The following is a 14,054-nucleotide window of genomic DNA, read 5'->3' on the forward strand; positions in this document are numbered from 1 at the left end:
GACGTGGAAGTATCTGTGACTTCGAAGGACAACTCAACTACATTTACTGTTCACATCAATGGTGTGAATGGTTGTTTGTCTCTTTCCACCAGTGGTTCTCAGTTATTTTCTGTCATGCCCCCCCTTGGGGACAGAAATGTTTTCACACCCCCGCCCCTCTCTGCGACCCATTTAAATACCATTGAGACCCTGATAACATATACAGTATATTTTTATCTGTACAAACCAGTTGCTGCCACCTAGTGACTGGAGGCTTGTTAGCATTACAGCAGTGGTACACTGATGTCCATATGCGTGCCATATTCCAGTTGAAGCCCCTCACGCCCCTCCCCTGGCACCTCACCACGCTCCCCTCGGGGGGCCCGCCCCACTATTTGATAAGTACTCCTTTACACTAACATTCACACTAACATTCACATTGTTGGTGTGAGTAGTTGAGTGTCTTTTCACACTAACCTTCACACAAAGGGTGTGAAGGTTAGTGTGAATAGTCGTGTGTCTCTTCAAACCAAATTTCACACTGGTATTGTGAATGTTAATGTGCACATTTCTGTCTCTTTACACCAACATTTACACTAACATTCAGACTGTTGATGTGAATGTTAGTGTGAATGGTGCTTTGTCTCTGCATGTCTTCCAAGGTGTTAGCCTGATGTCACCTGGAGTCAGCTGATTGTACTGCCCCCTTGTGTTAACCCTGACCACTGATGTTAACCCTGCAACCAGAGCCTGCAGGTGAGGAAGTGCTGTGCATTTATTATCTGCTCTTTGTCCGTGCCAGCTCTAACCAACAGTAAATAATAAAAACGACTAATTTATTATATTTTTATATACAGGAAAAACGGCGCTCTCCAAAATCTATTTTGTATAATTCTGTTTTCTTTCTGTAAATGCTCCTTCCAGGTTCATTTATAAATCAAACACATTAGACGTGTTTTCCTTGCCCTCTGAGTTCCCTTCTCTGATGATGTGTTCTATTATAGAATTGTATTGATTGTGAGTGGATGACGATGTTACGCACACTGATGAGGCCCGGCTCGTCCAATCAGCAGCCACGCTGACTCCGTCATCCGATGCTCTGTCGTCCTCTGCTCACTGTGCCTTGTTTTCATCATTTCCCAGCTCAGCCGATCTCTGAGCGCATCTGTGGACCGTCAACACGGGGCTTTCACGGTGACCACACCGTCGTCCTAACGATGTCCGGGCCGAGTGATGCTGCAGCCCGGTGCGCATGTGGACAGCGGCGCCCGGCGTCGCGCAGGTTGTGCGGCTTTTACGCATCTTTTCCTGCGTCTTTCTGCTGAAATCTAACGGCGTCACATGCAGCTGAGCAGCACTTTGATGCTCCTCAGTACCAGTCCTGAGGCTGACAGGATTCGAACCTTCACCGCGGACTACAATGCCTTGACCGTTTTTGTGACATCTTTGAATCGAATTTCCAACGTTGCAGCTGCATTTTAACATCCCTTTAAAGGTGAGAAGCACAAACTCTGGTGTTGACCCCAATGCAGGGGAGCACAGCACAGCAGTGCCCCCTGTAACCAGCTGCAGGTTTACTCCCATGTCCTGTTTTTGATGATGTAGGTGTGAGCTCAACCTCAGTACACACTCACCCTGCTCACTGACAGGGGGCAGAGTTAACCTCGGTCAACAGTAGGTGATGACCCGGCCACGTGTCCACCGAAATATTTCAACCATTTTTAAATAAAGGTAGTAGTGCATTGAATGACGTTTGAAGTACTGTAGTAACACTGAATATTTATGAGGACGTAGAGAAAGAAAGCAGTTCACTTTTTTTTGGTGTTGCCTCTGTTTAAATACTGTTAAAGTACAGGCAGGTACTGCCTAGATTTAAGGCCACATTATGTTGTTTTGCTGTTAGCAAGCAAGTCGATAATTTACTCTGACCATTCAAAAATGGTTAGCCATAATTTTTGAAAATATTTACAGCTCTCTTCTTTCTGTTATATATACTGGTCTGATGTTGTAGTCATGATTTAGCTTTAACATAGTTGTGATGCAAATATCATTTCCAGGCTGGTTTTCTTGGTCTGTCCTGTCTCTGATTCCCTTTTCTCCCACAGACTGGACCATGGCTGACGACGAGAGCAGACTGTCTCGGCAGATCCAGAGCGTGGAGAGGAGCACGGTGTTCCTCCGACAGGAGCACCTCACTTTATTGCACGGTCTCCACCTGGAGATCCTCTCCCTGCAGAAACGATGCTCAGGTGAGTCACCCTCCTCAAATGAAACGACAAGGGAGAGTCTGTGTCATATTTTTTACGTCCGCTGTTTCCGATAAATCCTCGAAAGGAGTTTTTTTTTATCACTTAATGGTTCACATAAAAATGATTTCCTGGCCTGGTTTTGCTTCTTACATCTGCTGCTCTTCTTTATTCATTAGCGGTCACCCCTCTCGTTGACGCGACTCTCGCAGAGGAAATTAAAAAAAAAAAAAGCTTTAATGCAGATTTGACAAATTGTTGGAGAAAAAACACACAGACTCTCTGTCTGTTTTCCCTGTAATGATTTAATGTTCACTTTGCAAAGATTCATCAAGCGAGTGAACAACTGCTCTGCTGTTTCCTGTCAGTGTGAGAGTTCCACCGGAGCTCATCTATGACCACGTTCTTCTCAGCCTGAGTGACCACTTACTGATTTTAGGGGCGTGCTGGAGGAGGGTGGGAGGTGACGGGGGAGGGAGACGGCATCAGCTTCATTTCTGTGACTTGAATGTTGTAGAATATACAGTCTCCACGGTTGGTCTCCTTTGTCTGTGGATTGTGTGTCTGTTCCATCAGTCAGTGTCAGCCTGTGACTACATGGTGATGTCATGCTTTGATTCCTGTAGATGACCTCATTTCCTGTTGGAGGCTTAATGGACGGTCACGTTAAAAGCACACACACGTGTGATTATTACCAGTCTTGTGAGGACATTTACTTTGAAGTTCTATTGAATTCTTTGCTACAGTATAGAAACAACAAACATGTCCAGACTCTAAGTAATTAAAATCCATCTTAATGCACACGCTGCAGTCAAGCCAAGTCAGTTTAGTTCAGGTTATATTCAGCAGACTGTTGAGTGAAATTCAGTTTGACTGACAGCAGTGAGGCGTTTACTGGTACGATGGCAGTTGACTGTGACTGATGACTGAATATACATTTTAATCCAAACTATATCTTCATCCCAAGAAAGAAAATTAAATTAAATTTGATTAACCATGATTATTTGATTGATCCACAGCTACCAAGTGATTCATTTGATTTTTATCATTTAACCTTTCATTCTCTACACACATATACATACAAACATATGTATTTTCCATATACATATATACCATAGACATCTAATAACTTATATATACACACACATATAAATATATATGGGTATATACATATGCATATATTTATATGTGTATTTTTATATATACATATAGGTCAATATGTGTCTCTACATATATGCAGTACACATAGATGTATGTGACATATATATATGTATTACAGAGCAGGATTCTCTTACGTATCATTTTTCCAGTTTCCTAGATTTGTTTGAAACCCTGTCATTGTCATAGTTTACAAATTCCCACATTCCAAATACAATCGATGTGAACATTTTGAGCCAGAACTCTAAAAAGTCTAAAAATAATGTTGTCAAAATGAAAGGTAATCCCTTTTATGAGACTTTTAAAAAATGTATTTTTGTCTTCATTACAGTGTTTGAAACAGTCGGTCACACAACTATTGTTACTGACACAGAGAAATGAATCCTTAGGAAGACACAAACATGTGATGTGTTGTCTGGTTAATCTTTAGTTGGCATTGTTCTGTTAATCCATATGACGAGGACGTGGTTAACTAAAGACAGAGGGGGAGGGCTGTACTGGTGTGTGTGTGTGTGTGTGTGTTGGATGTAGTGTTTGTTCTTCCTTTTGTCATTTAAATCATTTGACCATTTCTGTTCTATACTCACACCAGTCATATTTCACCATATACCATATATTTCTGCATGACTTTTCATTCCTGAGTGTGTGAGAGTGGACGTTCTAAAACCTTTAAATATTCCTGTTTCTGTATCTGAGCTGTGCGGTGTTAATTACAGGTTATTGATGATGATTTCTCGTCCCCACGGAGCCAAAGTTCTTTGCTGGATGTATTTATTCGTCTCCAGGAAAACAGTGTGAGTGAGTCTAAAAGTTGAGAAACATGATAGTTTGCCACCGTCTAATCGATAACAGCGTCTCCAGGCAGAGGAGCTGCGTTCCCTCTGCAACAAACAAACATGTTCTCTTCTCTTGATCCATAGTACCTCTTCTCGCTGCAGCAGCTGGAGTCTGCTCTGACAGAACCCAGGATCAACCTTTAGAACGTTCATTGAGTTCCTTCATGATCGAAAGGTTCACGTCGTTACAGTAGAAGTGAAACAAAAAAGTCAAAAATATTTCATTTTTGTACTGTGTACAATTTTTAAGTACTTTTTTGCTGACACGATGGTGTAGTGGTAATCTCTGTTGCCTCATAGTAGAAAGGTCACATGTTCTCACTCAGATTATTGTGATTTAAGTAGGGCTGTCAAACAATTAAAATATGCAATCTGAGCAATTGCAGGTGTGATATATTCACAATTGATCGTCAAGAAAAATATACAAAAGTATAATTGAACATGTACCTTCTTGGAGTTGGTGTATTGTAGTCAGTACTGTGCACAGACAGAGACAAACCTCATGATAAGACAATATTGTAGTCGGTGGCATGAATATCCGGTACACGCATTACAATTACTACAGTGTATCCTCCATTGTTCAGCTTTTTGAGTACATACAGCAAATGTGGAAAAGCAGAAGTTCATTCTTGACAATGTGAATCATTTCCCAGCTGTTGATGTAATATTGAACTAAATTCAAATGGCAGCTAGCTGCCCGCATATGGTCCACGAATCAGATGTTTTTCTTCATTTTCTTTGAATGCTTGGAAAGAAAGGCTTTGTAACAGGAGGGTATAGTACATGTACCTGTCTGGAACTCCCACAGTACTGCATGTATGAGGCCGTTCTGACCCAGCTTCATGACAAATCACAGATGTGGTTTGGTGGATGAACAGCATCATCATGGTATGTTCTAATTAGTCAGGTGCTGCACAATGCAAACCCATGACCTTCCTGCTGTGACGCATCACTGCTAACCACGCTACACCCCGTGAGGGAAGATGCTGATGTGGAAGATTTGAAGCTGAGGAATGATTAGTGTGTGCTGTGCCAACTCCTCTAATGTGCAGGATGAAAGGTCACAGCAAGGTCGAGCCGGTGGATGAACTGTTGTCTCTGCGGCTGCTCCACTCACCTGCTGCTGTGAATCAGCAACATCTTTGGAAATCAGGCTAATGTGTTTTATTGTGTGTGAGAGAACTCAGTTATGGGCTGTGCACGTGTGTGTTCTCTCAGATATCTTTATGAACGGTCAAGGTGAAGCTACTGTATGAAACAAAAACCCATATTACCCACGCTGAGGCAGCGACAGATAAGCCTGACCCAGTTGGATAACATGGTTGATGTTGAAGTGTGATCCACACCGTGTACTTTATACTCTGAATTAGAAGAAAACGTTTTTGTTATATAGTAATAAAAAATACAATTGACTTTACCTTACATTAAATGACAGCTATTATTATATTGATACATAATAATAATAATAATAATAATAATAATAATAATAACAGCTTTTAATTATTTTATTTAAATATTTGTATATTTTATATATTTATATTATAATATATATTATATATAAGTGTAGTTGCTATATTTGAGGTGTCCTGCACCTTAACTGTTAGATGTTAACCATGTATATATGTATTTATACATACATACACACATATATATATACATATATACAGTGTGTACATACATATAAATATATAATCTGTCAGTGTGTCTGAAGTTGTACTCTGCTTTTATTTTTCCATTCCTCTTCTTTATTATCGCCTCCCCTCCAGCCCTCCTCACCCTCTCTCTGCCTCTCTCTCTCTCTCTCTCTTCACGACAGCTTCACGGGTGGGCGTGTTGTTCTGTCTGCAGAGGGAAATAGACAGGGTGTGACACAGACAGCCAGAAAAGAATGGTCTGGAAATAACTCCTCTCTCTGTTCTCACCAGTCCATTTTACCTAATCTGGTCACACATCAACACAAATATGTAGTGACGCCTACGGTTATCCTTTATCGTACAATATTTATGCGGAGTTCATGCAGAGAACATGAACTTGTGCAGAGTTTGTTTTTATATATACTGTATACCGTGTCTGTCTGTGAACCTGTTCCTCCCTTAGCCTCTTGGTATGTGCTATGGTATGGTATGTCTTCTGTTTCGCTGCGGCCATGCCTTGTCAGTGACCATCAGAATGAGTGACAGTTCAGACACCAGTGTCAGTCTGATCCCCAGCAATCTAACACCCCTAGTACTGTACAGTGCTGTACCTGCCCCACCAGGCTGAGGCCTTTTTTTTCTCCAAAGCCCTGACTCATCAGCTGCTGTGGAGCCAGAATATGAGATAAAATCCATGTGGAATCTGAACGACGTCCATGTGGGAGATATGAAATCACATATTGTTTGAATCATCCCCATCGTGTTGGTGGACAGACTCACAGTGACGGGATTCAGCTCTGTTACTATAAGTGCAGCCGTGTCTTTGATGGCAACTGTTTTATTGTGCAGTCCGACAGTCAGACGGGAGTGCTGCAGACATCCTGTTTTTTTATAGCACAAAGCCATTGGATTCAAAGAGTTCTCATTAAATCATGACATGAAAAAAGCTTCATCCCAGTCGGGAAAAAAAGTTCCTGCTGCAGCTGCTGCTCCTGCTGCAGGAGACGGTCGTGAACACTGAAGTCATGGAGAACCAGGTTAAAAACAGTGGTCTGAGAAGGTATAGGTTACGTAGTGCAGCGGTTAGCACACCTGCCTTGAAAGCAGCTAGTTCTTGCTTCAATTCCCAGAGGAACCACATGCTTGGTGCTTGCTTGCGGCAGCCTGTTAACATCATATCTGCTGCTAACCCAGCAGTTTCCCAAATGTGGCATCAATATAGTACAAATTTCTTTTTTCTTTTTTTTTTTTAAAGATGGTGAAACCCAGCAGGGGCAGATCGAATGAATAAACTCCAGGCTGCCTCAGGCTGCCTCAGTGGTTCTTATAAAGTGCGTATTGATTTTAAGGGAGGAATGCTAATGATGTGGATATGTCTTACTGCAGTCACAGGGAGGAGGGTTTGTTTATTTCTTTCTTTCTTTAATATTTCCAGCAGTGTACCAGGACACGATCGGCCAAGTGTGCAGTGTCTCGGGGTCTTTGATGTAAAGTCTCAGATTTAGCTTCATTACTTATGCATGAACTCTCTGCTGTGCTGGAAACTGCTCCTGTATTCAGTTCGACCTGAGAAAGACGTTCCTCTGTCACTGTGTGTCTGTCTTCAGCTAACGATCTGCATCTGCCTTTCTTTTTCCCCCAGAATTGACAAGTGAGCTGGAGTTGAAGCCTCCGGGTCGAAGCCAAATTGGTATGTCAAAAAATAAATAAATAAAAATGTACATAATCATCTGTTTAATTCATGTTGTTTTTCCTCAAAGCCTGTTTTCATCCTCACACTGTCCACCCCCAGCCCCCATAAACTGCCCCGCTTTTTTCTTTTTCTGCATCCATCCCATCCTCCATCTGCCCTCCTCACCCTCCCATCCCCCCCAGGGAGAGATTGCTGTCAGGCATTCTCCTCCCTATTTTTTTTTAACCCCATCCTCAACCCACCAATCCGACACAGCAGTGGGACAACATAATCTCTGGTGTGCTGTTGGATTAGATTATAGCAGAGGTTTACAGACGCACCGGTGGCGTCTGTGATCAGGGAGGAGCCGCGTCACCTCCGTTCCAGAGGAAGTAAAAACAGATGAATCTGAATGTGTGCAGCAGTGGAGTGCTGCATGGCTGCATTAGTGAGCAGACAGAACGGGTCATCCCCTCCCTCGTCCATCGATACAGGGAGAGGCAGCTCTTCTTCTACCACTCATCCTGACGAATTGATCCAGCTTTTTTCCTACTCCTGCTCTTAAATTTTTTTTACTCGCTGCCCCTGAGGGGGTGTCTGCTTTCAGACTTTGCTGAGAAGGAAAAAAAAACATTGAGTCTGGAAAAGAGTGGATTGAGAGAGAGATAAAGAATGAGATGTAGAGAGGAGAGGGAGCCAGAGGAGCTGATAGGATCAGGTCAGCTGTAGAGCTGGAGGAGAGGAGCAGAGGGAAGACAAGGAGGGGCTTGATCATATTAGGTGGTCTATAGTTAGCACGTGAGCCCAGCCTGGAGTTAGGTGATGGGCAGCAGAAAATCCCAGAGTGATTGGTCCTCAGACAGACAGAGAAAGTGTTGATGCCGTTCTTATGTCCAGTCCACACTTTTATTACAGTCGACAGAATGACGAAAAGGAAACAAACCACCCGTGTATGTCCAGCTGAAATACCAAAACCTCCAAGGATTGTGTTCTTGCAGAATATTTATTACTATATTTAAATAGATAATAATACAGTGGGGCCCGAGCTACGAGTTTAATCTGTTCCACAACAGCACTTGTATCTAGATCGAATTTTCTCCATTAAAAATATCTAAAAACCAATTAACTCGTTCCAGCCCCCCAGAAATATACTATTAATAATTAAATAAAAATTTTCCCCATCTAGACATCAAAAACGTAGATTCATGATATATATTGTTGACATAAAATAATAATTAGATTTTATTATTATAATATTATTATAATTTTTTTACTATTTTCTGTTATTGTTAAAAATTGGTAAAATAAACTAGTGAGGCACAGTGAGCACCACTAAGTGTAGGAGGATTATATATATTTATATATTTTTATTTATGTTATTTGATTAAACACTAAAAGTTCACAGCTTCCCCACGCTGTACGTTGGTATGGAAGCCAGTCCTCGGTTGAGCTCTCTAGACAGAACCTCATTCAGGTTAAAAAAAAGTCATTGAGCTTCAAATACATACTGTAGTATTGGTATATTTGTAAAGTCAGTGCCATAACTATTAGAATTGTGATTGAATTATCCAACAACACAGCCTGAAGCTGCTGTCTGAACAGTTGTTATTTTTAAGGTCATATTGATACTGATGATAAGAGTAGAGTGGTGCAGTGGAGGCACCCCTGGCAGGAGGTTCTGGGTTCAATACCACGTAGTGTTTTTTCCCCACAACATTCCAGACTCTAATGACACACGTGTTAAACTTATGGAGCTCATGTGCAGGAATATGTTCCCTCCTTCTGTGTGTCAGATCTACAGGAGCAGGAGGAGCTCCTGGAGGAACACTGTCAGGATTTGGAGGATTGCCTTTCGGAGAAGGAGTGTACCTTAGGAGAGCTGCGAAAGGAGCTGACTCACAAAGGGGCCCTGGTGGGGGCCCTCCGAGCCAATCTCAAACAGAAGGAGCGCCATTTTCTGGAGGAGCTCAAACGCCGCAGCCACTGTTCCACCGTCCTGAACACGGAGCTGCAGAAACAAACTGAAGCAGCTGCGTACCTGTCCTTCCAGCTGCACGCCGCCAGGCAGAAACTGCACCATCAGCGGATGCTGCAGAGGCAGGGTCTTCTGGCCAGGGCCGGCAATCAGGGGGCCCGGCCGGGGGCCGACCAGAACCTCGCTCCTCCTCAGATGCCATCAGGAGCCTCCCCTTCATCGCCTGTGGTCAAACCCAAACGTAAGAGCACGAGAGAGAGAGCATCGCTGAGGGTGGAACGTGCTCGTGAATGTGTGCCAATAGAGAGGGTGCTGGGCCCCGCGGAGCCCACGGCCATGCCCGACCCCGCGCTCTTCCTCCACCCTCGCAGGCACAGACCTCGCTCCAGGAGCGCTGCAGCACAAAGACTACCTCCTGTGGGCCTGGAGAAGGAGGGGGAGGAGGAGGAAGGTGGCGGGGAGGCTCCAGTGGAACCACAGGACGAGGCTGCCAGACTCATGTCTTCAGCTGCAGCGCCCCCTGCGGCTGAAACCAAGGCGGATTAGTATCTACTGTGACTTGATGTGGAAGTGGGTGATTCCTCATGGCGGACTGTTAAAACACGTTCTTCTGCACCTTTGACTGGACTGATGAAGAGACTCCTTTTAGCTTTTGAATTATATCACACTTAAGCGTAGAAAACCTTTTGTAAAGTGGACTTTGATATGAAACTCAGTGTCACTTTAAATCAGTTTGAATCTGTTTACACTGATGCCACTTTCTCTGTGGACTGAGGGGCCTTTGTGCAGAGAAGAAACCCTTGTAGAGTAGCAGCCATTGTCGAGTCAACCACGAGCCCAGCAGACAACTGTGACCCTTCAAGGTCGTCCATAAATCACTCTGTCAGGCCAAATGTGTGCGACGCCAGCTGAGAATATCTGAAGTGATTGTCGTCTCCTGTGTGAGTCCACTGTGTTAAGTGTGTGTGTGTGTGTGTGTGTTCCAAGTCCCCTAGAATCTTAGTTAAAACAATTTCAAACACCTGTCATTTAGATCATTTTTTTAGCAACAGTTTTTGAATGAACCCAAGTCCTAATAATACGGTTCACATACACGTGTGAAACTGATCTGAAATACTAGAAGTGACGCTGATTTTTCTTCTCCTCAAATGTTTTTATCTTTCACCTTTTTTGAAGAAAGCATTCAGGAATTTTAGGTTAGTATTTGTAAACACAAGACTCTGGTTCTGACCACTGGTTTTAGAGTGAAGCCCAAAGTGATGCTGCCCTGTGTGGGTGAGTTGAGCCACTGATCTGCTGGAGCTCTACGCCTTTTATGATGACACTTCAATAATTACCTGTTTTAAATATATAAATTACAAATTTAAAAAAACAAAAACTACAGTTGCAGCCCGGGTCGGGTGATGTGTTGATACTGTGCTTCCTCTCATGTCCTTTCTTATTCTTTCTCTTAAAAGTTTATGTCATTCCTGTGGTAGGAAAAGGGAGGGAATTAACAGCAGAGGGCGCCAAAAACTGCAGATCTGTCACCATAAATAGTAAATAAGTTATTTACGGGTCATTTTGATATTTACACACACATATATCAACAGGTATAAACATGTACACATAACAAAGTAAACATTATACCCATTTATAATCCACAGTGTGAAAACAGTAAACAGATACAATGATTTGAAAACCAAAGTGAACATCGAACGAGTTCTTATTTAAATTATACTACAGTGATATTCATTCATCAACAGGAAAATATATGTTTTTTTTCCCCTTTTTGTTGTTGTCCACACGAGTCTCTGTTTACTTGTGTAGAACTTCTGTCTACTATGACGACTGCTATTTACTTTGAATTAATATTGTAGATGTCATGTATGGGAGTTTATAAAGGTGTTCAGGTTTTATTCAAATGTGCACATCTAGTTTAGTCTAATCATAAAAATGTTATATTTTATATTAGTATAAAAGTTGACCACCAGGTCCCAACAAACCAAACCACACACATTATTATTGTTTAAAAGTATTTTTCTTTTAATTTGACATGACTTTCTCATGTTAATTTACTACCTAATATATACAGAGTAGCCCACGGAAAATTGCTATAATGTTTTATTGTTTGTTATGTTTTTTTTTACTACTCTACCTTTAATATTTACTTCCCACTCAGAAAGTGCACACAACCCTTCATAACAAACCGGTCACATGACGACTGAAGGCTACTACTCTCTGTGGTCACGTTTATGTTTCATACTATTGTGGGTGTGACTGTTTTGTCTGTTATGACTGTAAACACATCATGTTCAGTTTAGATCAGTTAGCCTCCCTGGACCCCGGGCTTTACTCAGGTGGTGTTTGTGGACTAAACACACACACACACACACACACACATACACGGGTTTTGTGTGTTTTCTATGTAGACCTAGAACTTTACGTTGACATAATACATAATAATAATACATTACTTAATACCTTAACTTAGTAACTTTTACAAATATATGGCCATTCCTAACCCTTGCCCTAACTCTAATATGATACAATTCTAACCCTAACTCCAGACTAATGTACTCTGTTACTCAGTAACTCCTTTGTGAGTACAGTGTCTGTAAAACTATAGTTATTTCCCAAAATCCCCCACAGGTGTAGCTGTACCAGAACTACACACACACACTACTACTAATACTTTAGTTCATGTCTGTCTGTACCTCAATCTACAGTAAACCGTTTTCACAGACAGACTGGTAAAGACAGGAGTGTTGTCTTCTTCTTGGGTTCGAGAATCTCGCGTATATAATGACCTCCAGTGTTACAAAATGGAAATAGCAATTTAAAAAAAATGGTCAAATGTCAATCGAGTCGACAGAGGCTGTGGCTTTGATGATCATCAGCCTGTCGTTTTATAAAGACTCCTCCCTCCCCGTTATAATTACTGCCTTATTAAAATGATAAGTAAGAGTTCAGGTCACAGAAGGTTTTTGGCAGAGTTTTGTCATCTTTAAGTTCATCATCACCTACTGTACTGACCGTTGCGTGCAGCACTTCTGACTTTTTAAAACTGCTGGAGAGAAGATGTTTTTTTTCCACCTATAGAGCCAGCGGTGGGAATTTTAGGAAGGTTTTATTAGTAAATGTTACACAAAGCAATATTTCAATATTACAATATTTATATATTACAAGTAACTCATATCAACTGGATTAAGTACAACTTGACGTATTTGTGTAGACAATTGTGTAACTTTGTACCTTGGGTTTATTGAGCTGCACATTTTTATGAATTGTCCGACAGATCGTTTGAATTTCAATTGTTTTTTGGGAGTTTTTTTGACTGTTTCTGAATCTCAATGTAACGGTTTATTTTATTTGTAGAATGAGCCATGTCCTACAAAAATGCAAATGTGAAACTAATCAATCCAATAGATAGTAAGCCATTGGTAGTGGATGAGTTCAATCATCTTTCCTCACACGTCGTGACAGAGTGTGATGGTATCTTTGTGTTTCTCCCAGTCAGTCCTTTGCACCAACTTCTAGGTATGAGATCATTCCTGTGATTTGGTAGGATTTATGGTTGATTCATGTGTGATATATGGGTTCTGAGAACACTAGCTACTGTATGCAGTGAAGTTGCAGTTGTTTAAAACGCAGAGGCTGGAGATTTGTGTGATCACAAAAATGTGAAAACGCTGGTGAGTCAAAGGAACCGGTATGAAAAAAACATGCAGAAAGGTGAACGCGTTGCCTTAATGATCAAGTCTTTGCATTTCTATTTCAACCTAGGAGAGCATATCTGTATCATATGGGGGGTTTTGTTCTTTGCATTTCAGATCCTGACTCTTTACTCAAACACGATTATGTAGCTCACAGAATCTATAATCTGTCTTCAATGGTATGTATAATAATCCATCACTTCTGCAAACAACAAGTGTTTCTTCTTTTGTCCTCTTCTACCCCCAGCTGCTGATATGTCATGAATTAATTAAGCATCTTGCTGAATCATTTGAATGCATCTTGTTTGTCATGTTACCTGGGCACTAGCAATAATGCTGTGTAGGAGCCAGCTCTGAGGTAGTGAGGTGTGAGTCTGGCTGTTTGTCAGTTTGGTTCTTTAAAGAGCATAAGCTACTGACTGAGTACCGCATATACTGTGTTTGCTTCCTTTAATGGTCTATTACACATAACTGGAATAAAACTGAAGGATTGTCTACTTTTATGTCTCTTTGTCATCAAAATAAAAGTCATTTTTTCTTCTCCTTCCAGAAGAATGAATCTTTTACATCACAGTTATTTTAGATGGATAAGGAACATGACATTTATGCAGAGTAAGTTGTAGCAAAGAATAAAAACTAGTAATGTTTGAATAACACATAGTTTTTGATATCAATACAAGTGATCTAAAATAGAAATTAAATATAAATAAATTCAAGAAAGAAATGTTGATGTATAATATGATGTGCAATTAACGTGATTGGGGGTTGTGAGTTCTGGAAAAGGTTACTTCACATGTAAAAAGGTAAACTAACACAAATAGATGACGTACTTACTGAAGGCATCATGTCCATGTTATCA

At 41.3% G+C, this 14,054-nt stretch overlaps 1 protein-coding gene across 2 annotated transcripts; it reads left to right on the forward strand.

Moving 5' to 3' along the window:
* The first annotated feature begins 444 nt into the window (after positions 1–444).
* On the forward strand, positions 445–13,692 carry ccdc92ba (coiled-coil domain containing 92Ba). Of its 2 annotated transcripts, XM_008309701.3 has the most exons (4): positions 445–1,474; positions 2,085–2,228; positions 7,496–7,543; positions 9,319–13,692. In XM_008309701.3, the coding sequence occupies exons 2-4, from the start codon at positions 2,093–2,095 to the stop codon at positions 10,044–10,046; spliced, it is 912 nt and encodes a 303-aa protein (XP_008307923.1). In that variant the 5' UTR covers positions 445–1,474; positions 2,085–2,092; the 3' UTR covers positions 10,047–13,692. The 2 variants fall into 2 exon arrangements, with proteins under 2 accessions (XP_008307923.1, XP_024910877.1); XM_025055109.1 differs by having other exon boundaries at positions 445–2,228.
* Positions 13,693–14,054: the final 362 nt, after the last annotated feature.

Source organism: Cynoglossus semilaevis, chromosome 4 (genome assembly GCF_000523025.1).
Source record: "Cynoglossus semilaevis isolate Cse_v1.0 chromosome 4, Cse_v1.0, whole genome shotgun sequence".
Lineage (NCBI taxonomy): Eukaryota > Metazoa > Chordata > Actinopteri > Pleuronectiformes > Cynoglossidae > Cynoglossus > Cynoglossus semilaevis.

What these genes read in the sequence shown, in the direction of transcription:
- ccdc92ba (XM_025055109.1), top strand. Translation starts at nt 2,018, where the DNA reads ATGCAAATATCATTTCCAGGCTGGTTTTCTTGGTCTGTCCTGTCTCTG. An exon ending in CCTGCAGAAACGATGCTCAG is followed by an intron (nt 2,229 to 7,495) that starts GTGAGTCACCCT and finishes TTTTTCCCCCAG; the next exon opens with AATTGACAAGTGAGCTGGAG. An exon ending in TCCGGGTCGAAGCCAAATTG is followed by an intron (nt 7,544 to 9,318) that starts GTATGTCAAAAA and finishes TCTGTGTGTCAG; the next exon opens with ATCTACAGGAGCAGGAGGAG.